We start from the raw sequence: 25,498 nt of genomic DNA on the forward strand, positions 1-25,498 counted from the left end.
TTTACATGAAGTTTAAATTTACACTTTTTTTTCTGTGTACGTGCTGAGTCTTTGTCCATTTGACAAGGGTTCAGAAGTTCTAAATAACGTTTGAATCCGATTGATGCAAACGTTCTTTAGGGCGGGGCTTGTCGATTCAAGCTGAGGTACCTCGCGCACGGCTAGCCTGCGTAGAAATGGGTCACCGAAGCTCGGCAGAGCTAACACCATCCAAATGCCTATGCGAGTTATTTGCATGTATAGAATGTAAATCTCAAATACATGGAAACAACTCAATTTGTAAGAAGCGATCGCGTGGTCCCGTTTGGTTTGTTGCACACACACACACACACACACATCGCTTTTCCTTCTTCACTGAGCTAAGGCCACAATATAACTAGCAACTTTGTATCATGTTATGACAACTTAAGTGATAGTTATGTACTTATCTGTATGGAAACATACACAGAAAAAAAAAATCCGGTAAATTTACATCATTTATGATGTACCAAAAGTGCACGTCATTAATGATGCTAATTTACATTATTTTCATTGGAAATTTACGTTTCATCCGACGTAAATGTGCCTAAGAAAATTTTTCCGCAATCGTGTAAATTTCCGATGAAAATAACGTAAATTTACCCAAACGAAAAAAAAATTTGCCCCGCTGAATCTAGAATCCGATGTAATTTTCAGACGCTTTTGTAGATCGTTGCTTTGGATAGCATAATTTTGGATTGCTTTTTTCAACAAAATTGAGCATTATACAAACATGTTTTAATACTCAAGAACGTTCATCAAACAATTCGCAAAAGTATAACTAACAACTATCAATAGAAAAAAGTGTTTGAAAATAGAATCGAAATCTAGATTCAACGGGGCAAAATTGAATTCTCAAAAGCAATTTAATTTTTGTAGTGGAAATTAAATCTTATCTGGTGATTTTTGCAATACGGAATGTACTTACTTAACGATGCATTTGGGTTGTTTGTGATGCTGAGTCTCCGTTGACCCGCGAAATTCTCAGACTGGTGCTGCACATGACCTAAAAGGAAAGATTAAACTCTTTAGCATAATCTTTTGAAGGCTTAACATTTAGAGAATATACTTACGATGACAGGGAAAACATCGTCTGAGGTACCGGCGGATCCCCCTGGCTTCTGGGTGTACCTTGATGGCCTTCAGGACCTCCTCGTCGACGTTCTTCTGGTCGGCCTTGCACTGCTCCGACGGCACGTACCTTTTGAAGATGTCCTTCTCGATGTGGCTGGTTTTCTTTTGCATGCCCGACGGAAGTGGCCGTCGTTGATGTGCTTCGACGCGGGTCTTGGTCGCAATGACATAGTTCTGCGAGACACAACGAACCAGACAGTTGTTCAGGGCAAAAGGACCGGTCACCAGCAGCAGACCCGACTTCAGGGCCATCAGCAGAACGACGCGCTTTCCCTTATGTTGACCGGCCAACAGGATCGCACTTTACCCTTCTGCTGCATCTAGCGGATGTTGCACTTGTGGTTCCGGAAGCAACAGTTACCTTTTTTTTTAATCTGCATTTAAAACACCCTTCTAAATCAACTCCACAATCCCCTCCAACACGAGCGGTTCCACGTCCCTATACTTGAACATGTGCACCGACCCCGCCGCCACATAAATCGTCTCATGGTCCGCACTAATCGAAAACTCCGCCACGTTCTCCTTCGCCCGCACAAACTCGTGGCTGTCCAGGTTTGGCACCTCCCCCGCCGACAGCCGCTTCTCCCCGGCCCCGCGTTTCGACTCCTTATCCACTCCTCAATCTTCTGCAACCGGCACCGGTGATAGCTGGCCAGCAGGTACCGTATCCGCTCCACCTCCATCCGGTGCGCAATGTACAGCATTTCGTTTTTATTCGTACTTGCCAGATTTTCCTCCATTTTAAACCAACTGACTCAGCACCATGTCCATGTCCACGATCGGTTCCTCGTACGGCAAGATTTGCACGGCGAACTTTTCGTTCATCCAGGCGCGCTGAAGGGCGTCCAGAACCTGCTTGGAAGTCATCTGGATCTCCTCGCCGTCCGACTGATTGTCCTCCTCCTCCTGGAGTGGACCTCCTCCGACTGGTCCATCTCGGCCAGGAAGCGGTTGTCCTCAGCGCTCAAGCCATAGCGGGACATTTTGAACACTAAATTTTACGAAAACAGGCACCTCAAAATTAAATCGATTGATTGAATCCCAGGATTGAACAAGCCGCTTATGGACCAGCGACTTGGTCGGTAGGAAGCTGTTGTTCTTCTTCAGGCTCTTCAGCGAGTAAGCCGCCTTCCGGGCGGCGATCTTGCCCTTCGTTAAACGACTCATTTCATCGGCTAACAGCGCGTTCCTGAAGCGGTTCGCGCGCTTCACCACCGGTTTTGCCAGGATTGACCACTTTCAGGGCCGCGGCGGCCTTCTCTTCGGTCGGGACCAACTCAAGACACGTGTGAGAAAGTGCACAACACTTGGAGCCACCCACCCACCGCAACTGACTTTCTTTTTTCTTCATAACACATTCCCAGCCCGGTCCCGGAACGAATCACGATAACCCGAAATCGAACAAATTTTAATAATCTCCGGAAAAAGTGGCAGCAAACTGTTTATGTGATGGCAAACGGTCTCTACACCCTAACGAAAAGTTATGATTTGCTGAGTTCAACAACCCACTTTTTCATACGAATTTTTTCAGTTCTAAACCTGAACTCAAAAAATCGTATGAAAAGTGGAATATTTAACTCAGAAAATCATGATTTTTGGTTAGGGTGTAGCCAACCCTTGTTATCCAAGACACCAACCATAGCACTGAGGTACACGTTTTTTTAAGAATACCGAACAAAACAAGAGTTTAGTTTGGTTTATTGACCAACATCTCCATAACGTGTATTGTTTTTTGTGCAGATTTCTTACGAATTCTCCTGCAGCGTGCAATTTTTTTTTTTGCTGTCATCCCGTTTGTTTATCTTTTCCATTCCCAGCCAGAACAGTTTTTTCTGTAAAACAATATATTTTTTAGTCTAAACTTTAGTATTTAAAAAAGATTTGTGTTCTTACCGTGAAGTTCTTGAAAGTCTCTGGATATTAGAGATTCACATTAACTGCAGATTAAATTTCAGAACGATGTTTACGCGTTGTTTGAGTCGGTGTTGAAACATCAGTAGTTCTAACTTCCTCCCTTCAAGAACCAGTACGACCAACACTGAAGAACTAAGATTCCGCAACACCGATAACTAAAGTGGCCAGACCGAGTTTCAGGTTGTAGGGTCCGTTCGTTGACCGGACCGAGTCCGGAAGCTTGTTCAAAGCAACCTACGATTGACCCTCGCTGTCTGGAACATCCAGACCAAAAACGAACTGTACCAAGATAGATCCACCAGAAGTTTGGCATGGACTTCTGCTTTGCCAAGCTCGTCTTCGAACTGCCGTCCGGCCTGACCGTCTCCAGCCTGGGGAAAGAACATCTTTAGAAAGGTGAGCATATACAAGTTCATTCTGAATGACAACTACCCGTCGTCCCCCCAGCTCCAGGCATCTTCCCGTTTGTAAACCCATTTCCGCTGCTGACGCTAGAGGCCCTGCCTAAAAATCTATCCCATAGTCTTAATCTCAACTAAACTTTGGTATGTGGTAGAAAATCAATTTACCTGTTTTGATGCTGATTCTTGTTGTTTACACCGGCATCTTTCGCACTCAATCACTTTCAACATCTCCACCGCCAAGCCATGCCAAAGACGTCCCCAAATGACCTTAAATCGTAAACAAACAAGTTCCCTTTGACTTCCGCCTTCCGGCATCAAATTTTGTGACCTTTCTTTCACCATGCACCAGCGGAATCAGCCACAAGCAGTTTTACAGCTTCAGTTTCATGCGCTCAAAACAATCATAACATTGCACTGATTTGTTTTTGCCGTCCGTTTGAGCTGTCATTCCAAAATAAGGTAGCAATTTAAATTTAAATGCTGTTTGAGTTTACATTTACAACATTTTACATCAAAAATTGATTTACATGTTTTTCATACTTTCAAATTTGGCCAATGTCAACAAAATCGAGATCATTTACATGAGATTTAAAGGTTACATTCAATTTCAATTTACATTTACCCTGTTTAAATGCAATACAACGATTTACAACGATTTTCAAATTTACATTGAGCATGTTTACATTCAAAACATCCGTTCAGTGTCCTGTAAAATCACATTTTTTTTTCTGTGAGTCCGGCCTAGGTTTGGGTAATCGAAAGGCTTTCTCAAAGAGTCCAAAAATTTGAAGATCTGGCAACTCTGCCTCAAGTTATTGTCACTTGAGTTTTCTACACTGTTGGTTTGGTTTCTCAAGAGTTAGTATTGCGAATAAAAATGTTTTATGGGAATTTTGTGTGTGAGAAAGGTACGAACCACACAGGTTGATTAAGTTTTTTTTATTTAAATTATGAAATCTACAAACATTGTGTCACTTACTTTTTTTTTGATTATCACACATTCAAATGATACCTTACACTTTGCTATTAAACGAAAGTTTCTCCGGAAATGAAACAAGAATACTTTGCCTTCAATTAACATTTACCCTCCCCAACAAAAGCCGGCCTCTGTCCGCGAGAGAAGTGCTCTATATTCGCATTCATAATTCAACGAGATACAGAGACGGGACAGGCCTGAAAAATATGCATACATTAGACGACGCATGGTTTGACGTCTGACGTCAGAAGAGGGGAGGGTGGGAAATCTGGCTGAAATTGGGTTGGGAGTGGTTTGTCACCAACTTTTTTTTTTCGCTAGCATTCCGATGATTGATGCCTTTACCCTTACTTTTATCGTTATGACACTGCTGTCACGTGCGCTAATCTTTAGAGCCGCTTAGACACCACTTAAGTCGTCATTAAGACGGTGCTAATCCTCAATTTAGAATGTTTAGACTAATTTTAGCTTTCGTGGAATGAATTTGTTTGAAAATTTCAATATATATATCTAAAAAGGACTTTTAGATTTTAAATGCAGATTGAATCATATACTACACACTTCAATAATTCCTTCACCCTTGGCCATGTGCAATTCATCTGCAATGAATACGTGTCAATAACCGTGAAATCGGCGGATGCACTATTCCGGCCTGTCTGACCTCAAAGAAAGGCCACTCGAGATGCAGCGTGTTCGTTTCAATAAAACGAGCAGCACCCCGTTTCCAAGTCCCATGCCATGGCAATTTCTCAAGTGAGGCTGTTTATCTCTCCGCTTACAAGGTGATTTGTCCATTTTTAGTATAAGCAGTTTCCAATGCAAATTTATTGTAAAGCTAAAAGATTTACAAGAGGATGCATAAAATTTCGAACAAATCATAAATTTCAACGAAATTTACTCAATTTTTTACTGGCATTTACAAAACCATAAAACTATTCTAACTTTTAGTGAGACCAAGTTGTGGACACCCACCGCCAGCCAATAAAACCCAACGAAGGTATGCCGGCTTCTAGAATTGAAATTAATTGGTGATTATCATGACGGATTCCGATTGCGGGGCAAAATACGCCAGTTTGCGATTGAAGAAGCAGATCTGTTTTTCTCTGTCGTGAACACACTGTAAACTTTTTATAGTGCATTTTCCACTTTTAGTGCACACTTTTCTCTTCTTAAATCGGGACGATAGTGTGTGGTTAAAGCGTGTCAACTTCAATAAAAAGGGCAGGCAGTCGTGTTTTATGCTGTGTTTAGGAAATAGCTCAAAATAATTACCTACCCCAAATATTTACGGTGGTACCGGGCAGACGGTAATAACAAAATCCATGCCATTTCAATAACAAACACTGTCAAAATAACAGAAAGGATTATGGAATCTTCTTGAAAAATCCATTTTTGCATAAGAGTTCAATAACAGTTTATGTTATCATAACAAAATTTGTTATTGGTCTGATATTGGTTGAAAGCCAAAACATTTGGGAATAACATTTTTTTATGGAAGAATACCGCCAACTGTTATTGGGATGATCGGATTAGTTGTTAAAATAACAAAAAATAATAACAATGATTTGTTCTAAGAATAACTTAAAATGTTATTAGTCTGATATAACAATAACAATCCAATAACAAAAAAAATCATAACGACGAATAATAAATTTTGTTATAAATAACATAAAATGTTTTTGGCCTAGAATTTTCAAAAGTCAAAAACTGTTATTCCCATGTTATTTCTGTCTGATCGGGGTTCTAAGTTTAGTTTAGTTTGGAATGTTCAATTGAGCGTCTTGAGCTTAAATTCAAATTGTGATTGGATGCTAGATGAGATGATTGTGGGTCTTGAATATTAAATTCGATTTAGTTTACTGCCCATAATTGAAAATTCGGCTATTATGCCAAATCAAGTATTCCGAGAAAAACGCGTTTTAGTGTTTGTCACAAAATCTCTGTCAAGGCAATTTCCCATACGAGTGGCATATTAGCCGTTTGGTTTTTCGCATCGGCAGCCAAGTCTAAACACTATTTCAGTGAAATTCAAGTTCCAGAAGATGCGTTGGAACATCCTCTACCACCTGGTGCTAATATCTCGTTTTTGCCAAAAGTGGATATTAGCCGTTTTTTCAATGGTGGGCAGTTTATTTTTCCTTACAAACGTCTCATTGCATATTGGCCAATTTATTTAACCATCAGAGGTGGGTCATAAAAAAACATTCTAAAATTTATGAAAAAGTGCTGAGTGTTTAAATTGATTGAAAATTGAAAAATATTTGCCATCTCGAAGTTTTTCATTCTGCCGATAGTTTACTACCGATAGTCTCTCCATCTTGAAGATTTTCTAAATTGATGGTCCATTAGAATTCAAATTTTACAAAAAATAGTTTCCATTTCGATGCCGGTGAGCTCTCTTGTACTAAGCTTGCTGGGATTCCTATCTAGATAGTACAAGAGAGCATACGGGCTTCGATTAGTCAATATGTTCTGTTTCTTCTGGCTTGCATGGACATTTGTCTATGCTCCGCAGCTTCAAATGGAATTTGACATTGAATTTTCTATTTTTTCGTTGTTTTCTGGAGTATGAGGAAATAAAAATTTCAACCGAGTCTTCATGTTGCATCGTTTTGTAAACCTCTGCTTCTCTTTTTCGATGGACCCCTCGATATTGACAACCAGAGAATTGACTGTAATTTATATTTTTATGATCTCGGGGCTTCGACAACCAAAGGTCAAACATTTAAACGCGTTTTTCTCGTAATGCATTGTTAAATAAAAATTCATATAAAACCGGAGTTGGGATGATTGAAACTAAATACTAGAATTATCATACTCAAAAAATGTGCTGGCAGTTGTGAACATAATAAAAAAATGCAACAATTTACAATCAAGGTTGACCTTATGCTTCTTTTCGAACTCTGCATTGAACCTACTCTCGTGAGCAAAAAATTGCTGCACCGCACACCAGATTGTTCGTTGACCCAAATTTGCATACATCCAATATCCAATATGATACCTTCCCCCACCTTTCAGCACAAAATCACTAATGCTCGCGTCCCATTGTTTCCGTTCCAGCCGATTACACACCAACTCAACATCCAGCGCGCGCACAGCCTGAACTCTGCACACACAACCCAGAACTTCAAACCGATCGAGTTGAACTTCAGAAAAATCCACTTCTCGACAGCCAGCGTCCACTAGGTCAGTGACAAGTGTTGATGCACAGGAGAGTAGCTCCACCGAATTGACTTAAAACTAAACAAGTAGGAAAAATTAAAATTAAATGTGAACCTGGATCCCGCAAGCAAGCAGCAATCGTGAAAATGGCAGACATCAGCATCAAGCGTCAGAGCAACGGAAGCTCCGGCAAGGGCACATCTGGTACGGTGAAGCCTGTGAAAATGGATCGAAGAAGTGCCAGTAGAGCTAGAAGCTCGGGAAGATCCGGCAGTGAAGCAAATGACAGTGAGAAAGTGACCTTGTACTTGAGTGGCCAGAAGGCTAGTGAGTATCAGCAGCGGAAGAGCGCTGAAGGAGTGCCGGAAGATGGCGCGATCAAGTGTGACAGTGACAAAGAAGTGAATAGCTTGAAGAGGAAGAGTGTTGCGGTGAATCAAGCAACCTGCGACAACAGTGCAGAACTTCAGGAAGAACCGACGTACGCAGCGATTCTGAAGCAGTCAGACAAGGAAAACACACAGCCTGCTGCGACGGCCAGCCACAAACGCATGAAGATGGATCCGCTGCACGGTGATTCGCCTGTCAAAGTGGTGGTCAGCAAACCACCGATTCCGCCGAAACCAGATGTCGCCAAGGCGCCGTCACCGCCAGCTACGACCAAGTCGAAGAAGCACGTGGTCAGCGAAGCCCACAACGCGCTGACGGTGCAGAAGCTGCTTGCCCAGAACGAACAGATGCGGCTGGAGATCAACGAGCTGCGCACGAGTTTGGCCACGGAACGAGGTGCCGTGAGGGTGTTGAGGTAGGTCAACCTGGGAAACCCCCGCAAAAACAACCCTAACCCACTGCTTCTTCTTCTTTCAGAGCCCAAAACGAGTCCGACCTGCGCCGGTCCAAGACGGAGTGCAAGAAGCTGCAGGAAGCGCTGTCCCACCAGAAGCGTAATTCTGCGGCAACGAACCAATCTTGCACGACGACGACAAAACCGAAGCCGGCCAACAGGTCGGAAGGGGAGCAGCAAAGTAGCAGTGCTGCTAGTTGTAGCAGTAGCAGCAACGGTGGCCACAACCAGCAATCAACTCATGCGCTGCACCAGCTCAATCTGGACGTTCTCAAGCTGAATCAGGAGCTTTCCGCTCTGCGAGAGACCAACAAGTTCTTGGAGGAGAAAATTCAAGTGAGTAGAAACTTGTGTGAGAGAGATTGAGGGAGAGAAAGAGAGGAAAATGCGATGTGTTTTTCCTCTGGGCTTGAATGCAATGTTGCGTGCAAGGTTGAAATTAGGGTGGAGCAAAAACAGCATTTTGCATAAAGTTTTTTTTAACTTTAATAGTTGAAGCATTTAAAAAAAATCTTTAACATGATCTCAATCATACTCATCGTGAATTTCAATGCAAAAAATAATGTTTTTAGTCGATTCTCAGCAGTAATTTTTCTCATTGGGTTGCAATTCTATTTCTATGACAATTGTGATGAACAATCTTAAGCATTTTTTAAATTGGTTTTTTGTAAGAAGGTCGAATACCGAGACAAAAAAAACTTTGTTTACCATTGGCTCTTGCGTATTTTTGAAAACTAATCCGAGCATTCCAAATTTGATAATGTAAGCATTGGAACCATCTTAATTTTTTACTATTCGATATTGATTCATTTTTTTTATTCAATTTAATGAAGTTTTATTTGATATTGATTCATTTTTTTTAATTTAATGAAGTTACAACTTTTACAAACCTATTTATTTAAAAAACAGTTTTTTTATGTTGTGAGATTTGTTGAAAATGTTTTCCTCAATGGAGCCCGATTTGATTGGCAAGAAATACATTTTAGAAAAAGCTTTATTATAATTTTAAATATATTCAATTTGGAAAAAATTGGAAAAAAATCAAATAAACTCATACATATTCTGAAATATGTTGAACATTCCTTCAACATCGCAATCTAACTGCAGTCACGCGACTTGTATGCAAGTCGGATTTAAATGTGAACTTTGATTTCTTGCATGCAATAATCGCTGTTTGATTCATTTCAACTAACGCCACTAACGCTCAAATAAGCTCACTGCAAAAATTTGAATTTGATCATTTCCGGTCACATTTTTCTTTTGAGTTTGTAGTTAAATCAGCTTTTTAAAAATATGTTGATGTTGATGAAAACTGCCTTGAAGCGTAATTCAAAATTCCACACGACACCCAGGAGACATTGAGTCTCCTTCGATCTTGACCCGACACGCATTCCGCCGCAGCAAGCTAATTGGCACTATGCCCAAATGAGGATCCCTGCCCATTAAGCACCTTATCAACGCCAAATTACGTCCATCGGATTGTCACCTCAGCCGGCGAAGATCCACGCGCGACAGCCGCTGAGGGGTTGCCCTTTCAACTCTTGCTGGTTAATTGCATTTCGCAGACGGCGATTGATAACTTCGATTATTGGATTATAATTTGTGCAAATTGCACAACATCGCGTTGGACCTACACCAACATAATCCGCGACTTGGAGGTCGTCCAAAGGGGGGGTGATCAACACGTCGTTTATCACGCCGTTTTGAAGGGGATGTTTTTGGATTACGTAACGCAGGTTCATTTTTTCATGTTTATAATTCTGCGTTGCGTAATTGATGGATAACTTCATTTGATGAAGTTTATCGAGGCCAATCCGTGGCCGTGATTTTTCGCTGGCCGGATAGTGTCCTGTAGTGCCTTCCGTTGAACCTACAACAACTACTCGGTGGGGAATCTGGCGGGGATGATTAATAATTTTGTATTCCATGCAGATTCTTGCATAATTTATGAATGATCCAGCGAGAAGATCTTTTTTATTTTATTTTACTCATTTCATCTTTCAATCCGTCAAGGTGACTCCGCAGTGTGGCCATTATTGCCATAAAGATCTGTTTTACCCCCCTCTTGCAATGGTTCCCAAATAAGGCCCGGAACCTTCTCCTTCAACCTGGAAAGGACACGGAGGGAAATGCGGACATGAGCGGGGGCTTTTGCCGACTGCGACTTATATGGACGTTATTTAAATTAATTTAAAAAGCTGACACGGATGACTTTAAATTGCGTAAAATGTTCGAATAAATGGCGGCGCGACCCCCCGAATGACTTTTGCAATGTGCGAATAATTCGTGCAGACACCTGAAGATGGCGCGCGCGCACGTGATTTGACAGATAGTGACAGATAATAAAGATGTCGCGGGTACGATTGTGCAACAGAAGCGCAGCGCCCTTTCAGCTGTCAATCTTCATTTGTTCGAGCGGGGTCCGTTGAAGGGTAATAATAATTGAAATGTGTCGCGCCCAAAAGTGGTACTTTTAGGGTGCGGCACTCCGCGGAGGAGATTGTACGAAACATGTCTTCATCGTAAATCACGCCGGTTAATGGTCACTTTGGTCCGGCGAGGTCGTGGGTGTTTGTGCGATGGTGATATGCTGTGACGAATTGTCACCGTGACATTTCCACGGGTTCGTGTTGGGATGGATCTTGATGGAACCCAGTAACACCATCTCGGGTTGAGATCGCGTTGGGAGATGAACGGAGGTGTACCTTGAGATATGGTGACAATGAGTGTTTGGTTTAATTTAGTTTGAGTTATTATCCACCTATAAATAGTTTCAAAAACAGTTTCAATTTCTTCAAAAGGTCATTTGATAAAAAAGATATTTAGTAGGAATAGCAAAAACATATTTATTAACATTTTAAATAGGTATTATACTATGTTAAAATGCTTACTGAACTCAATTCAATGAATCATCTCTGCGATAAATGTAGTATGAAGTAGGTCTGGCCGTGCTTTAATTGTTGTGAAGTATCAATTAGACGTTACCAATTCAATAGAGTGATGCTTTTAACTAAGAACTTTGTTTGATAACCTTTTGTATAAAAATTTATTGACCGATTCTTCGGCTCCTATTCAAAAAAAAAAAATCCAAGTTTTTTCAGCGTTTTGGTTGTAGTGGCAAAATAAAAGAAGAAACCCCCCAATGTTATAACATATTTGGAAAGATAATTGATTTTCCTAAAAAGAAATATCATGCAGAATTAACCATATAGTACCTGTGTTTCTCCTGAAATACAAAAGGAAGCGTGACGGGACAACATCGTAAAACTGGACTTTTGAAAGGCACACTACAAAAATCACTACAGTTTTGCCAGTTTGATTTTTAAAAACTTTTGCTCTTCTACACATTATCACAAATTAAAAAACGAATCTTTTGCTCCTTGAACTGAAAGAATTGGATGAAATTTGAGTTTTTGCCAGCCATTTCTTTTCGTGACGGGACAACGAAAGGAGCAGATTTATGAAAAAACTCCTCTCCCGTTCAATGGCTTGCAGACCACATTTGGTCAATATTCTTGGCTTTTAAGGTAAGAAAACGCATTTAAAGCACATTGCAATTATTGCATCATAATAAAAATGATTTTTTCGCATTAAAAATCACATTGAAAATTGAAAAATGTGACATTTTGGTGTAGCTTCGCTAAGAATCGGTATATTTCATCTAAATTTTTATTTCGAAATAAAGTGCTGTTAAAATTTATAAAATAACGGCACAGTAAAAAAAGGGTAAAGGAGAATGGGCAAATTTGGTCCAAGGATGTACACGAACGGGACCAACTTTTTTCGGAAGATCTCGCCGAGACATGAAAAAAAGTCTTCTGGACCAACTCTCTAAACCCCGGGGTTCAAAAGTTATAAGTTGTTGAAGTTTGAGCATTTTGAGTTAAAATGTACAATAAATCGAATTTTTGCTATTTCTAAAATCATTCATAAAATCTCTATTTCATTATGGATTTCGATTTTCTTGACTTCATTCGACGCGTATCAGCAAAAACTATGAGTTCTGATATGTCTTAGCATGATTGAAACATGATTTCTCTTGTTTTCATCCGTTTGGACCGTTTGTGCAAGAGGCATACCATAGAAACAAGTCGAAACTTCAAGGTTTTGAAACCGGGTCCTACCCAGACTGCTTCAGTGAGTATGGAAGGCTTCAGTGCAATGTTGTAACAACTTATTGGGATGGTCAGAGTCATCCGAGAACTCCTTGGAGTTAAGACCGGTGAGTCTACCGCCGTAACAAGCAAGATGTCGGCGGTTTTTGACCACGGATCATACCCGCATGGCTTCAGTGAGTATGGTAGACTACTATGCTGATGTGTTAGAGTGTCTTGGGTTCTCCTAGGACTCCCTGGAGTTAAGATCTGTGGGTCTACCACCTTTTTTTTTTTACAAGGTTTGAACCGCAAAGATTCAGTGAGTAACAGCCGTAGACCTACAGATCATAACTCCAGGGAGTCCTTGGATGACCCAAGAAATCCTAACACATTAGCAAAGCAGTCTACCACACTCACTGAAGCTATGCGGGTATGTTCCGTTGTCAAAACCGGTCGACATTTGGATTGTTACGGTAGTAGACCCACAGATCTTAACTCCAGGGAGTCCTAGGAGAACCCAGGACACTCCAACACATCAGCATAGTAGTCTACCATACTCACTGAAGCCATGCGGGTATGATCCGTGGTCAAAAACCGCCGACATCTTGCTTGTTACGGCGGTAGACTCACCGGTCTTAACTCCAAGGAGTTCTCGGATGACTCAGACCATCCCAATAAGTTGTTACAACATTGCACTGAAGCCTTCCATACTCACTGAAGCAGTCTGGGTCGGATCCGGTTTCAAAACCTTGAAGTTTCGACTTGTTTCAATGGGATGCCTCTTGCACAAACGGTTCAAACGGATGAAAACAAGAGAAATCATGTTTCAATCATGCTAAGACATATCAGAACTCATAGTTTTTGCTGATACGCGTCGAATGAAGTCAAGAAAATCGAAATCCATAATGAAATAGAGATTTTATGAATGATTTTAGAAATAGCAAAAATTCGATTTTTTGTACATTTTAACTCAAAATGCTCAAACTTCGACAACTTGTAACTTTTGAACCCCGGGGTTTAGAGAGTTGGTCCAGAAGACTTTTTTTCATGTCTCGGCGAGATCTTTCGAAAAAAGTTGGTCCCGTTCGTGTACATCCTTGGACCAGCTCCCATACAAATTTGCCCATTCTCCTTTGAAAGATATGTGGTCTAACAGTGTAAATTTACCTTCTTTTTAGTGCATTATAATCTACATTTATGTGATTTTTGATTTTTATTTACTCCTTAAAAAAAGTAAATCGAAATATTTTCTGAGATCAAACTAAAAAAAATATCTTACACAAATTCTGTCCCGGTTTTAAACATTTACCTTATACACTAGTTTCAGACCGAGCCACGTAGCCCAGTGGTAACGCTTCCGCCTCGTAAGCGGTAGATCGGGGTTCAAATCCCGGCTCGGCCCAAAACAACTGGTGATCTTTTCCCTTCTGGATTCGATTGCTTAGTAAAGGGAAGGTAGTGTATCGTCACAAACTGGACCTTATCAAGACACCTTAGGAAGACAACCTATGGAAGGTTAACATTAACCTTAACATGTTAACATTAAGTTGATTAATGAACTGTCACTGAATCCGCTTTGTAAATGCCGGCCCCGATACTCTTCACGGGTGTTCCCCTCAGGAACAGGGAAAGATTTACTTTTTACTAGTTTCAGACAAATCAAATGATTAAAAAACATGATAGCTATAAACTTTGAAAAATCTTGAAGTAAAAAAAAGTAAAGGTATAAGTGTGTTATATAAGTTTGAACATTATACAGTTTTATACTGCCGCTCAAAGCAAGTCCGTCCCATATGTAATTTCGTTAATTTTGAAGTAATGATGCTGTTTGGTTCAAAATTATGTGAACTATCAGAAAACTCAATCAACATTAGTACTTTGTTCCAGAAAACCGTAGAAAATCACTTTTCCGGGACAAATTTAACTTGCTTATAATAAGTAATTAGAAAATTTGAAAGTAACCTTCTGTGAAAACATGAGTATTTTGTAGATATGTTGCAATATTAAATTACAATTTGTAAATTGCATGTTGTTTCACACACCTGTGTGGAAAATGAAGAAAACTTTATTTGTGTACTTCGTAAAAGCTTTAAAATTTTGTTAGAGTTTTAAAATTTGCGCAAAATTCATTTAAAATGTACAATTTTTGTGGCTCCTATTATTTTATATGAAAATATAAGTATTGCAAAAGAGATATTTTTTTTTGAAATTTTGGTTTCGAAGAAAATTTAATGAGATGTAAAAATTCTTTATAATTTTCATTTGTATTCTTTATGTTTTAAGATCATTTCGATACTGTGAACTAGAAATCTGTTATATTTTATGGTAATTTTTTGTGAAAATTTTATTTTTAGTTATTTACAAACAAAAGTGTTGTGAAAATGCATTAAAAATTGCAAACCGTTTAACATAAATAGAGTGAAGTATAAAAATTTAAGAAATCTAAAAAATATGTCAGTTTATTTTTTTTTGTAAAATATTTTTTTTAGTAATGTTATAATATCGTGTAAAATTAATTCTTCAATCAAGACCTCTTACTTTGTTAAATGCATTTAAAAGAGTTTTGAATTAAAAATGCTTTATTTTGTGTTATTTTATAACTATAGTAAAAGTTTTAGGAGTATGAAAAGGGGCTTGTTTGAATTATTTTGATTTAATTAGGTTATTTTAATGGATTATTGTCGATTACATTAGAACTGGTTAAATGAACTTATGTCGAATGGACAAATGGTCGAAAAAGGACATAAAGTTGAATGGACAAATATTTAAAAATTGTTATTTTATAAATTGACAATATTTGCATTATATGTTTTCCAGATAGTGGGTGGATAAAACATATTTTCGTATTTAAATATCAAAGATTTGTACAACAAATTTAATGCATTGAAAATAAAAATTCCTTATATTATTATTAGGAAACAACAGATTTATTTGGACTATTAAACAAACTAAAAAGAGGTTGAAGATAGACTTTTTGCCTAAAAAAAACAAATAAAACCCTGTTCATGTTTGATTGATTGCAAAAATTGGCAGAATGACTACAGAAATATCAGAAAGAATACCGTAAACCGGGGTGACTTTGATAGGATTTCATTTTGTTTTTGGAATATTTTCCAACAGGTAAGGTTTTTCTTAAAATTATTATTTTTAAAACATATGCTAGGGTAGACCACACAAAGAACATGCACTGTTTTGTAAAAACAAGTTTTTGCAATAGTGTTTAGAAAAATGGTTACGTTAATTTTTTTTAGTTTTAATTCCGGGGTGACTTTGATAGCCATAGTTTTTCTTTTTAAAATCATATTTAAGATTTTCAAACTATATTTGTACATTAAACGTTCCATTACTAAAGCAGCTGATATAGTTTTTAAGAAAAAAATCAATGTTTATAATAAGTTTACGAAGTTTATAAGCTTTTTTTAAACAAAATTCACATAAATTTTTAGTAAAATTGTTAAAAAGTCGGAATTTTGCCTGAAATTTGTTAAAACTAGTTTTGTTTATAAAACTATCCATTTATATTGCATTTTATACAAAATTCGAAGCACGAATCAAAAGTTTTCACATTTCACATGGAATTTGTTGAACTTAAATTGCCTATAAATTTGGAGATTTTTTAAATTGTGTTTCAAAAACACGTATTATTTATGATTTACAAACTTATTTAACCATCTCCTAGTGGAAAATTGTCCAAAGAATCCGAAAATGCATTCCGTTTTCGATTTAAAATCATGTTCATTGAAAAAATCATGACACTTTGAGAAGTTTAAAACAATGACTTTCATCAACACTTTCTTAACTAAAGTTAACTATCTTTTTAAACTTTTCAAAATGTTCAAAAATTAAAAAAAAAAATAAAATAAAATATTTTCAATTTACAAAATGGTAGCGGAAACAGGAATGCATTTAATTGATCGAATAAAAAGTTTTCAAATTACGAAAAAAATACTTAATCAAGAATGGAAAATTTATTTAAATATTACAGAAGCAAAAAATGAATAAAAATTCTTTAAAACATGATCAACATCGATTAGTTTATCATTAAAAATTTCCAACTGAAAAAAAGGTTCAAACATTTTTGAATTAAAAAAAAACTTCTCCTAAGACTATTTGCAGAACTATTCATGCCTGAAAAAATACCAAAAATACAGCAAAGAGAATAAGTTATTTTGAAGAATGTGATTTTGCTCATGTTTTTGGTTTGAGTTTAGACTTTTTTCAAATATTTTTTTAGAACTGCTCATGTTTAATAGAATCACTTACAAAAATAGGCCTGAGAAATACAAACACTTTATTGACAGAATTTTTTTTCATTTACTTTTCTAAAATAATTTAAAGAACTGTTTATGTTTACAAGAATGGAGAAATTTACAAAATTCTAGCTGATTCAAGAATATTCAAACAAGTTGACCAATCGAATGGAAGTTACACTCCGGCATGCCTTGCAACGTTGATGATATTAGAAGGACCGAACATTAACAAACAATGTTACGAAATGGCTTATATTTTGATTTTTTTCCGCAATTTTCCCCCAGATTTCCTCGGAGGCTGAACGGCGGAAAGCTTCCGATTTTCGCGTGCAACGGGACCTGTACGAACTGCGATTGACTCAACTCACCAAGTCTGCCAAAAGCGAGATCCAACGACTGGTAAGTAGAGCCCAGATCTAAGAAAGAGCTGGAATGTCTTGAGCCGGAATTGCTGCGGTCGGCCACCTACCGTGGTGGCCTTTGATATTCCCAATTCATTGTGGTTTTCGTGGACAAAGTTGAATAAATTATGAATGAACCGCAGCATCACTTTAAACGGGGGGGTTGAATCTTCGATGAGTCATGGTGGGGTACAATCTCGCACGAAGATCATGTTTGCACTTTTGGAGTCCTCTTAAATTCGTGTTTTTTGTTGAATGACTCATAATTTGAACTTCCCTTCGACCTGCGAGAATATCCAATAAGTGCTTCTTCAGTGGGAAATTATGATTTCCGAGGGTTGGTATTAAGCTACTTCAATTAAATAAAATTACACTACTCGACAAAACAAAACTTGTGTCAAGGGATTAACGATATCTCATCCGTTCCTGAGAGAAAAGGCATCCCCGAATCCGATGCAATCGACAGAATTTGATTTTATGTCCACGCGGACTGATGCGAATCTGGTAAATTTTTTAACATGAAAAATCGAACAATTTAAAAAAAACCATGCGTCTCCTCCCAATTATATGAGCCATCTACAAGAATATGGAAGCGCCTGGTGCATAGCCATTTCCTTTAAGCACAACGGAAACAACCAATACAAATGTATAAAAAAGTTGTCAAGTTCTCGGGGGGTCCACAGCTAGCATTTTTTGTACGATTATAAAAAATAAATATTAAAAGTTTAAAATTAATTTATTTAAAAAACATATTTTTTGATTTATTTGTTTACTAAAATTTTATGTATCTCAAAGGTCTATGGGTACTTCGGGATGTCCACGGTCATCCAAGGACTCCCTGGAGTTAAGATCTACGAATCTACCGCCGTAACAAGCAAGAGGTCGTCGGATTTTGACCCCGGATCTTGTGCGTATAGCATCAGTGCATATGGTAGACTACTATATGAATGTGTTGGGATGTCCATGGTCATCCAAGGACTCCCTGGAGTTAAGATCTACGAGTCTACCGCCGTAACAAGCAAGAGGTCGTCGGATTTTGACCCCGGATCTTGTGCGTATAGCATCAGTGCATATGGTAGACTACTATATGAATGTGTTGGGATGTCCATGGTCATCCAAGGACTCCCTGGAGTTAAGATCTACGAGTCTACCGCCGTAACAAGCAAGAGGTCGTCGGATTTTGACCCCGGATCATGTGCGTATAGCATCAGTGGATAAGGTAGACTACTGTATGAATGTGTTGGGATGTTCATGGTCATCCAAGGACTCCCTGGAGTTAAGATCTACGAGTCTACCGCCGTAACAAGCAAGAGGTCGTCGGATTTTGACCCCGGATCTTGTGCGTATAGCATCAGTGGATATGGTAGACTACAATATGAATGTGTTGGAATGTCCATGGTCACCCAAGTCCCTGGAGTTAAGATCTACGAGTCTATCGCCGTATCAAGCAAGAGGTCGTCTTATTTTGACCCCGGATCTTGTGCGTATATCCTTGCTTACCACTTAAGCCAAACGGCGACCTATTGTTTGTTAAGGCGGTAGACTCGTAGACTCCAGGGACTCCTTGGATGACCATGGACATCCCAACACATTCATATAGTAGTCTACCATATGCACTGATGCTATACACACATGATCCGGGGTCAAAATCCGACGACCTCTTGCTTGTTACGGCGGTAGACTCGTAGATCTTAACTCCAGGGAGTCCTCGGATGCCCATGAACATCCCAACACATTCATACAGTAGTCTACCATATCCACTGATGCTATACGCACATGATCCGGGGTCAAAATCCGACGACCTCTTGCTTGTTACGGCGGTAGACTCGAAGATCTTAACTCCAGGGAGTCCATGGATGACCATGGACATCCCAACACATTCATACAGTAGTCTACCATATCCACTGATGCTATACGCACATGATCCGGGGTCAAAATCCGACGACCTCTTGCTTGTTACGGCGGTAGACTCGTAGATCTTAACTCCAGGGAGTCCTCGGATGACCATGAACATCCCAACACATTCATATAGTAGTCTACCATATGCACTGATGCTATACGCACAAGATCCGGGGTCAAAATAAGACGACCTCTTGTTTGATACGGAGGTAGACTCGTAGATCTTAACTCCAGGGAGTCCTTGGATGACCATGGACATCCCAACACATTCATATAGTAGTCTACCATATCCACTGATGCTATACGCACATGATCCGGGGTCAAAATCCGACGACCTCTTGCTTGTTACGGCGGTAGACTCGTAGATCTTAACTCCAGGGAGTCCATGGATGACCATGGACATCCCAACACATTCATATAGTACTCTACCATATCCACTGATGCTATACGCACATGATCCGGGGTCAAAATCCGACGACCTCTTGCTTGTTACGGCGGTAGACTCGTAGATCTTAACTCCAGGGAGTCCTCGGATGCCCATGAACATCCCAACACATTCATACAGTAGTCTACCATATCCACTGATGCTATACGCACATGATCCGGGGTCAAAATAAGAAGACCTCTTGCTTGTTACGGCGGTAGACTCGTAGATCTTAACTCCAGGGAGTCCATGGATGACCATGGACATCCCAACACATTCATATAGTACTCTACCATATCCACTGATGCTATACGCTCATGATCCGGGGTCAAAATCCGACGACCTCTTGCTTGTTACGGCGGTAGACTCGTAGATCTTAACTCCAGGGAGTCCTCGGATGCCCATGAACATCCCAACACATTCATACAGTAGTCTACCATATCCACTGATGCTATACGCACATGATCCGGGGTCAAAATCCGACGACCTCTTGCTTGTTACGGCGGTAGACTCGAAGATCTTAACTCCAGGGAGTCCATGGATGACCATGGACATCCCAACACATTCATATAGTACTCTACCATATCCACTGATGCTATACGCACATGATCCGGGGTCAAAATCCGACGACCTCTTGCTTGTTACGGCGGTAGACTCGTAGATCTTAACTCCAGGGAGTCCTTGGATGACCATGAACATCCCAACACATTCATACAGTAGTCTACCATATGCACTGATGCTATACACACAAGATCCGGGGTCAAAATAAGACGACCTCTTGCTTGCTACGGCGGTAGACTCGTAGATCTTAACACCAGGGAGTCCTCGGATGACCATGGACATCCCAACACATTCATACAGTAGTCTACCATATCCACTGATGCTATACGCACATGATCCGGGGTCAAAATAAGAAGACCTCTTGCTTGTTACGGCGGTAGACTCGTAGATCTTAACTCCAGGGAGTCCTTGGATGACCATGGACATCCCGAAGTACCCATAGACCTTTGAGATACATAAAATTTTAGTAAACATATAAATCAAAAAATATGTTTTTTAAATAAATTAATTTTAAACTTTTAATATTTATTCTTTATAATCGTACAAAAAAATGTGGACCCCCCGAGAACTTGACAACTTTTTTATACATTTGTATTGGTTGTTTCCGTTGTGCTTAAAGGGAATGGCTATGCACCAGGCGCTTCCATATTCTTGTAGATGGCTCATATAATTGGGAGGAGACGCATGGTTTTTTTTAAATTGTTCGATTTTTCATGTTAAAAAATTTACCAGATTCGCATCAGTCCGCGTGGACATAAAATCAAATTCTGTCGATTGCATCGGATTCGGGGATGCCTTTTCTCTCAGGAACGGATGAGATATCGTCAATCCCTTGACACAAGTTTTGTTTTGTCGAGTAGTGTTATGAATGAATGCATATGAACACATCGCAAGACCTGTAATTTGCTCACATTTAGCCCCCGGGGCACGCAGAATCCTGTGGCCATTTCGCTGGAAGATTCGCGTACCTGACTTGAGTCCCTCGAGGGGGATCCGAAATCATCGTTCATAAAGTTACTTGGAAGAAAAACAACAAACCTCAATGAAGTTCTTTTCGAATTCCTGTGGCAAGCGCTTAACCCTTGAATGCCAAGGAGCTCGCTCAACTCTTCAAATCGTTGCTAAATTGAAGAACCTCCCCAGCATTAGAAGGTCTTCAGGGCGTGATGATCCTTGTGCTGACCAGAGTCAGACACGACCAGAGGAAGATGAATGAAGGCTCCCCGGTTGAATGCAAAATGAGTCAAAGTTCTGGACGTGGAGAGAGGGTTTCTGCCGTGGTCGCCTGCATGCCAAGTTTGATGGCCCAAGGCGGATTCTCACGCCTCTGGTGCACGCGGGCATAGAGAGAGAGAGAAGGATTGTTGATTTCGCCCCTTCTCGGGTTCTGTCTGGGCAAATAATCGTCTTCTGGTAATGTTCGTCATGAATGGATTTGTCTTGTTTTTTTTTGTGTTTTTATCTCAAGAGGGGTTTGTCTTTGGGAAGGGCAATTAAAGCGCTTTGAAGAAGCTTGAAGGAGTTTTGAAACAATTTCTGTAATTATGGGTTTGGAAACTAGTTTGTTTTTTGTAAATGATGACAGTATTTTCGTTTATGTGTTTTTGTGCAGCTAACAATGCCTGACCTTTTAAGTTTATTTCTAAGGATTAAAATCGAATGTTGGGGATCTGTAAAGGTTAAAAGTTTTAACCTTTACAGATCCTTAACATTCGATTTGAATCCTGAGATATTCAATAAAAACCAAAAAAAAAAAAAAACATCGTGCATTGTTGTCGCTCTTCATATGAAAGAAGTTTCAATCTTGTCGTGCTATCTTGTCACTCCCTGAAAATTGATGTAAGTGCGACAACTGGCCAAAGGGATTTCAGGTCAGAACGCGTTTGACGCACGTACAAGTTAGACTACCGTAAACATTTGTTATTGATTATAACTTGGGACTCCAGCAACCAACTTCAACCAAACTTCGGGACAATGCACATAATGGTCAGCCAAACAAAACGTGTTTGTTATTATTTACATTGCATGTTTTCGCTGTTGTTTATTCAAGGTCATACATTAAAACGCGTTTTTCTCGGAACGTCGAAATGGCGGGTGCGACAAGATAGCACGACAGCGTCGTAATGCCGGTATCTGATCTGACTAAAAAAATATAGGCAGCATTTCAAATTGAGGACCAACATTTAAAACCGGGTTAACATTTAAAATAAGGCCCTTAACAATTGTTAGTTTTTAGTTTTATTATTTTGATAATGTTATTATCGGAAATATCAGCAAATTTAACGTGTTTTCATTTAGAAATTCGGTTCAATCGTAGCTGAAATATGGGTGGTACAAATTTTATTTAAAGTTTTTGTGTTCCCCCTTCAAAGTTGGCTCGAAAAATCAGGGGGCAAAATTTCTTTTTTATAACTTAAAAATTTCAATGGAAATTGAAGTACAATTAGCTGAAATCTATTGAATTTTTGAAAATTTTCGATGTTATTTTTGCTGAAATTTCTGAGTTTTCGTCAATTTTTTCACTTTTTGAAAATTAATGATTGCGAAACAACTGAACTAGTGTAAATTGCATTTTTAAACAGCTTTTCCATGCAAATGCTGAAACTTTGGCTTGTTATTTCAATGTTTATATTGTTTTTACCACCCCCCCTACCGACCCCGGCCAGAGTCGAGGGACAAAAACTTTGAAAAATATATGCTAAAGACATTTGAAAATTTAATGCCAATTGAGTTATAACCAAGAAAAAGACTGTACTGTTCGTTCTTTTTGTTGGCTTTATTTTTTCAAGGTTTCTTGGCCAAATTTATTTGAAATTTTGTAACTTCATTTATTATTTCGTAGTAAATATGTTTATTTATATTTCTGAAAAAAATATGCTTTGCAAAATTGAAATTTTATTAAGTTTGTTTCTTGTTTTGGGCCAATTTGGGTTTGCAATCAAAAAGTTTTTTACATAAAAATTACACAATTTTTAAGTAATAACCATTTCCATTTGTGAGTTTCATTAAATTTTAGAATATTTTTGATTTTGCCAAAAAGGGTGTAATTTAAGCGTCAAGAAATCAAATTTTTGTACATTCTTTCATCATTCCAATAAATACATATTATTCATAACTTCAAAATCAAGCATAACATATCAAAAGGGTTAAAAACAGGGGTGCCCAAAGCATGGCCCGTGGGCCAAACGTGGCCCGCGAGGTGATATTTTGTGGCCCGCAGACCCATTTTGAATGATCATGTAAAATGGCCCGTTGACCACTTGTAACGTGATTTATGGTTTAAAGCTTTTATATCCTAATCTTTTTTATTTTTCTGTTAATAAAATTAAACTGATTATTTATCAATATTTTGATCCCCACTTTAGGATACAAAAGGTTACAAATAATTTGTTCAAAATATTGTATAATTAAAAAAATTTCACACGTTTCAATGTGAGTGAAACTAGTAAATATCATCACAACTTTCATCAAACAGTTTTAGAAATATTAAAAAAAAGATCAAGTTTGACTTAGGTAGAATTCTGTAATAGTTGCAAAAATAAAAGTTTTCTTTAGTAATTTGCAAGTCATATTGACCCTTTTATGAAATGACCCTCAAACTAACATTGCACTTCCTTAGGGATTCGAACTCATTACAGTTAGATAACGAATCTGATTGACTATCAACTGATTCAGGCAGATAAAATGTGGAAATAGGAGGATCAAGTTTGCAGCAAATATTTTACAAAGCTTTTGTCGATCAACCCACCCCTCCACCATTAATAAAAAAATGAATCGAAAAATCAGGAGAAAAATATATTTTCAAAAAACTTAAAAAAATGATATTTAAGTGTATTCAGCTGAAATTAATTAAATATGCGTTCCTTTGCAATTAAAATCATTTGAGCATATTTGAGTTTATTAAAAATAATTTGAATTTTAGTGAATTTTCGATGAAATAAATAAATGTTGTGTCGCTTTTTTTTTTTTTAAATAATGATTGCAGGTTAACTATACGGAAGCTTAAAACATTTTCTAAAAGTTTTTTTTCATTGAAATGTTGAAATTCTGGATCTCGACGATTTTTCATTAGCCAGTTAACTTATAAAAGAATTGTTCAACATGTAATGTCACCATCATTTTCGAAATATTATTTTTTTTGAAAACACAAGTACTTTCAGCTAAGAACTTTTTTTTCAAATACCAGAAACAACAAAATCAACAATTCCGATAGAAACCCGTTATTTTGTGGTTTCTATTATTTTGAAAAGACATTTTTTTAAATAACAGAAATGTAATCTTTTACATTAAAATAACGTAATTTATCATTTAACAACCTTTTTTTGTAAATTTGGCCCGCACGCTCATTTAAGCTTCAAATTTGGCCCGGCCTTCAAAAACTTTGAGCACCCCTGGTTAAAAAGGACCTATTTATACAGCAGTTCCATATGAAAGTTCAAGAAAAAAAAATAAAAGTGCTTAGATTTGGCTCAAAAATTTTCTGGGAGTTCCTTGGCCAAAATAATTAGACCCGTATTTTTTTGTTTGGCCATTAGGGTGGCCAATGTCGTGTTAGGGTGGTCCGAAAAATGGCAATTTTCGTCGATTTTCAGTAATGCTATGCTAAAAGCTAAATGTAGTTTATTAGTGTTTGCCCATACAATTCAACAGTACAATTCTTACATCGGTCACCCAATTTCCTTGCAGGTTCCAACAAATTATTCGCAATGCTGCCGTACGATCTCGCCCCGCTAGCCGATTCTAACCTCCAACCTCGTCGTTCACCTGGTACGATCGTACCCAAACAGCGCTTAGTTCACTTAGTGGAAAGTTTAGGATAAATACTAAAATTCGTTAACCCAATAATTTCAACATACTTAATCAATCCAGACTACATGAATTATTAATCAAACTAATTCAAATCGTGCCCTCTTCCCGGGAACTTTACCAAACACTTTTCGCGCAGTGATATATTTCACTTTCTCTTTTCACCTGAGGATTGTTTTGATTTTAACCATCGTTTCTATCCGCCGCACAGTGGGCAAAAACGGGTGAAAAAACGGATCTTTTGATGCCGTCACTTTCCGCAATTCAAAACCATCATTTTTAATGTAAAAAAATACGAGGAATCGATTGGTGATACTCTCGTTAGCGGCAAATGACGGAAAGTGGTCCATTTCACCCCATATAGCCTTTTTTTGGGTGTTTTTCACAAATATCTTCAAATGCCTAAGTTTGCCGCACTTCTAAAGTATCTTATTTTATGTAAAAAATCACGAGAAATCGATTGGTGACACTTTCATTGACAGCAAATGACGGCAAGGGCCCATTTTGCCCATTTACCCCTATTTTAAGTGTTTTTCTTCAATATCTTTACTATCCGTGGTTTTCTACAGTTGGAAAGTATGTAATTTTATGTAAAAAATTACGAGAAA

The 25,498-nt window shown here is 38.4% G+C and overlaps 3 protein-coding genes and 1 pseudogene across 5 annotated transcripts in view; 1 reads left to right on the forward strand and 3 right to left on the reverse strand.

Moving 5' to 3' along the window:
- Positions 1 to 815: 815 nt before the first annotated feature.
- Positions 816 to 1,521, reverse strand: LOC120427473 (60S ribosomal protein L6-like). The gene is made up of 2 exons (XM_039592340.2): positions 1,092 to 1,521; positions 816 to 1,024 (listed from the first exon to the last, which is right to left on the reverse strand). The coding sequence occupies exons 1-2, from the start codon at positions 1,402 to 1,404 to the stop codon at positions 885 to 887; spliced, it is 453 nt and encodes a 150-aa protein (XP_039448274.2). The 5' UTR covers positions 1,405 to 1,521; the 3' UTR covers positions 816 to 884.
- Positions 1,423 to 2,319, reverse strand: LOC120427472 (DNA replication complex GINS protein SLD5-like; annotated as a pseudogene).
- A 768-nt stretch (positions 2,320 to 3,087) lies between these two features.
- On the reverse strand, positions 3,088 to 3,956 carry LOC120427471 (uncharacterized). 2 transcript variants are annotated; one of them, XR_005606887.2, is made up of 3 exons: positions 3,636 to 3,956; positions 3,499 to 3,578; positions 3,088 to 3,437 (listed from the first exon to the last, which is right to left on the reverse strand). XR_005606887.2 is itself a non-coding variant. In XM_052710391.1 (3 exons), the coding sequence occupies exons 1-3, from the start codon at positions 3,810 to 3,812 to the stop codon at positions 3,291 to 3,293; spliced, it is 396 nt and encodes a 131-aa protein (XP_052566351.1). In that variant the 5' UTR covers positions 3,813 to 3,956; the 3' UTR covers positions 3,088 to 3,290. The 2 variants fall into 2 exon arrangements, 1 of the variants encoding a protein (XP_052566351.1); XM_052710391.1 differs by having other exon boundaries at positions 3,499 to 3,570.
- Positions 3,957 to 7,538: 3,582 nt separating this feature from the next.
- Positions 7,539 to 25,498, forward strand: part of LOC120427474 (nucleoprotein TPR) — a 259,748-nt gene continuing 241,788 nt past the window's right edge. For both annotated transcript variants that reach the window (XM_039592341.2, XM_039592342.2), the window contains exons 1-3: positions 7,539 to 8,413; positions 8,476 to 8,788; positions 17,085 to 17,198. In XM_039592341.2, the coding sequence (XP_039448275.1) occupies positions 7,755 to 8,413; positions 8,476 to 8,788; positions 17,085 to 17,198 (1,086 nt within the window). In that variant the 5' untranslated portion in view covers positions 7,539 to 7,754. The remainder of the gene's footprint in view (positions 8,414 to 8,475; positions 8,789 to 17,084; positions 17,199 to 25,498) is intronic.

This window comes from Culex pipiens, chromosome 3, assembly GCF_016801865.2.
Source record: "Culex pipiens pallens isolate TS chromosome 3, TS_CPP_V2, whole genome shotgun sequence".
Taxonomy (NCBI): domain Eukaryota; kingdom Metazoa; phylum Arthropoda; class Insecta; order Diptera; family Culicidae; genus Culex; species Culex pipiens.

Coding starts and splice junctions, on each gene's coding strand:
- LOC120427473 (XM_039592340.2), bottom strand. CDS start 1,404: ATGGCCCTGAAGTCGGGTCTGCTGCTGGTGACCGGTCCTTTTGCCCTG. Junction 1,025..1,091: donor ACGATGTTTTCCCTGTCATC/GTAAGTATATTC, acceptor CTTTCCTTTTAG/GTCATGTGCAGCACCAGTCT.
- LOC120427471 (XM_052710391.1), bottom strand. CDS start 3,812: ATGGTGAAAGAAAGGTCACAAAATTTGATGCCGGAAGGCGGAAGTCAA. Junction 3,571..3,635: donor AAGAATCAGCATCAAAACAG/GTAAATTGATTT, acceptor ATAGATTTTTAG/GCAGGGCCTCTAGCGTCAGC. Junction 3,438..3,498: donor TGGAGCTGGGGGGACGACGG/GTAGTTGTCATT, acceptor TTCTTTCCCCAG/GCTGGAGACGGTCAGGCCGG.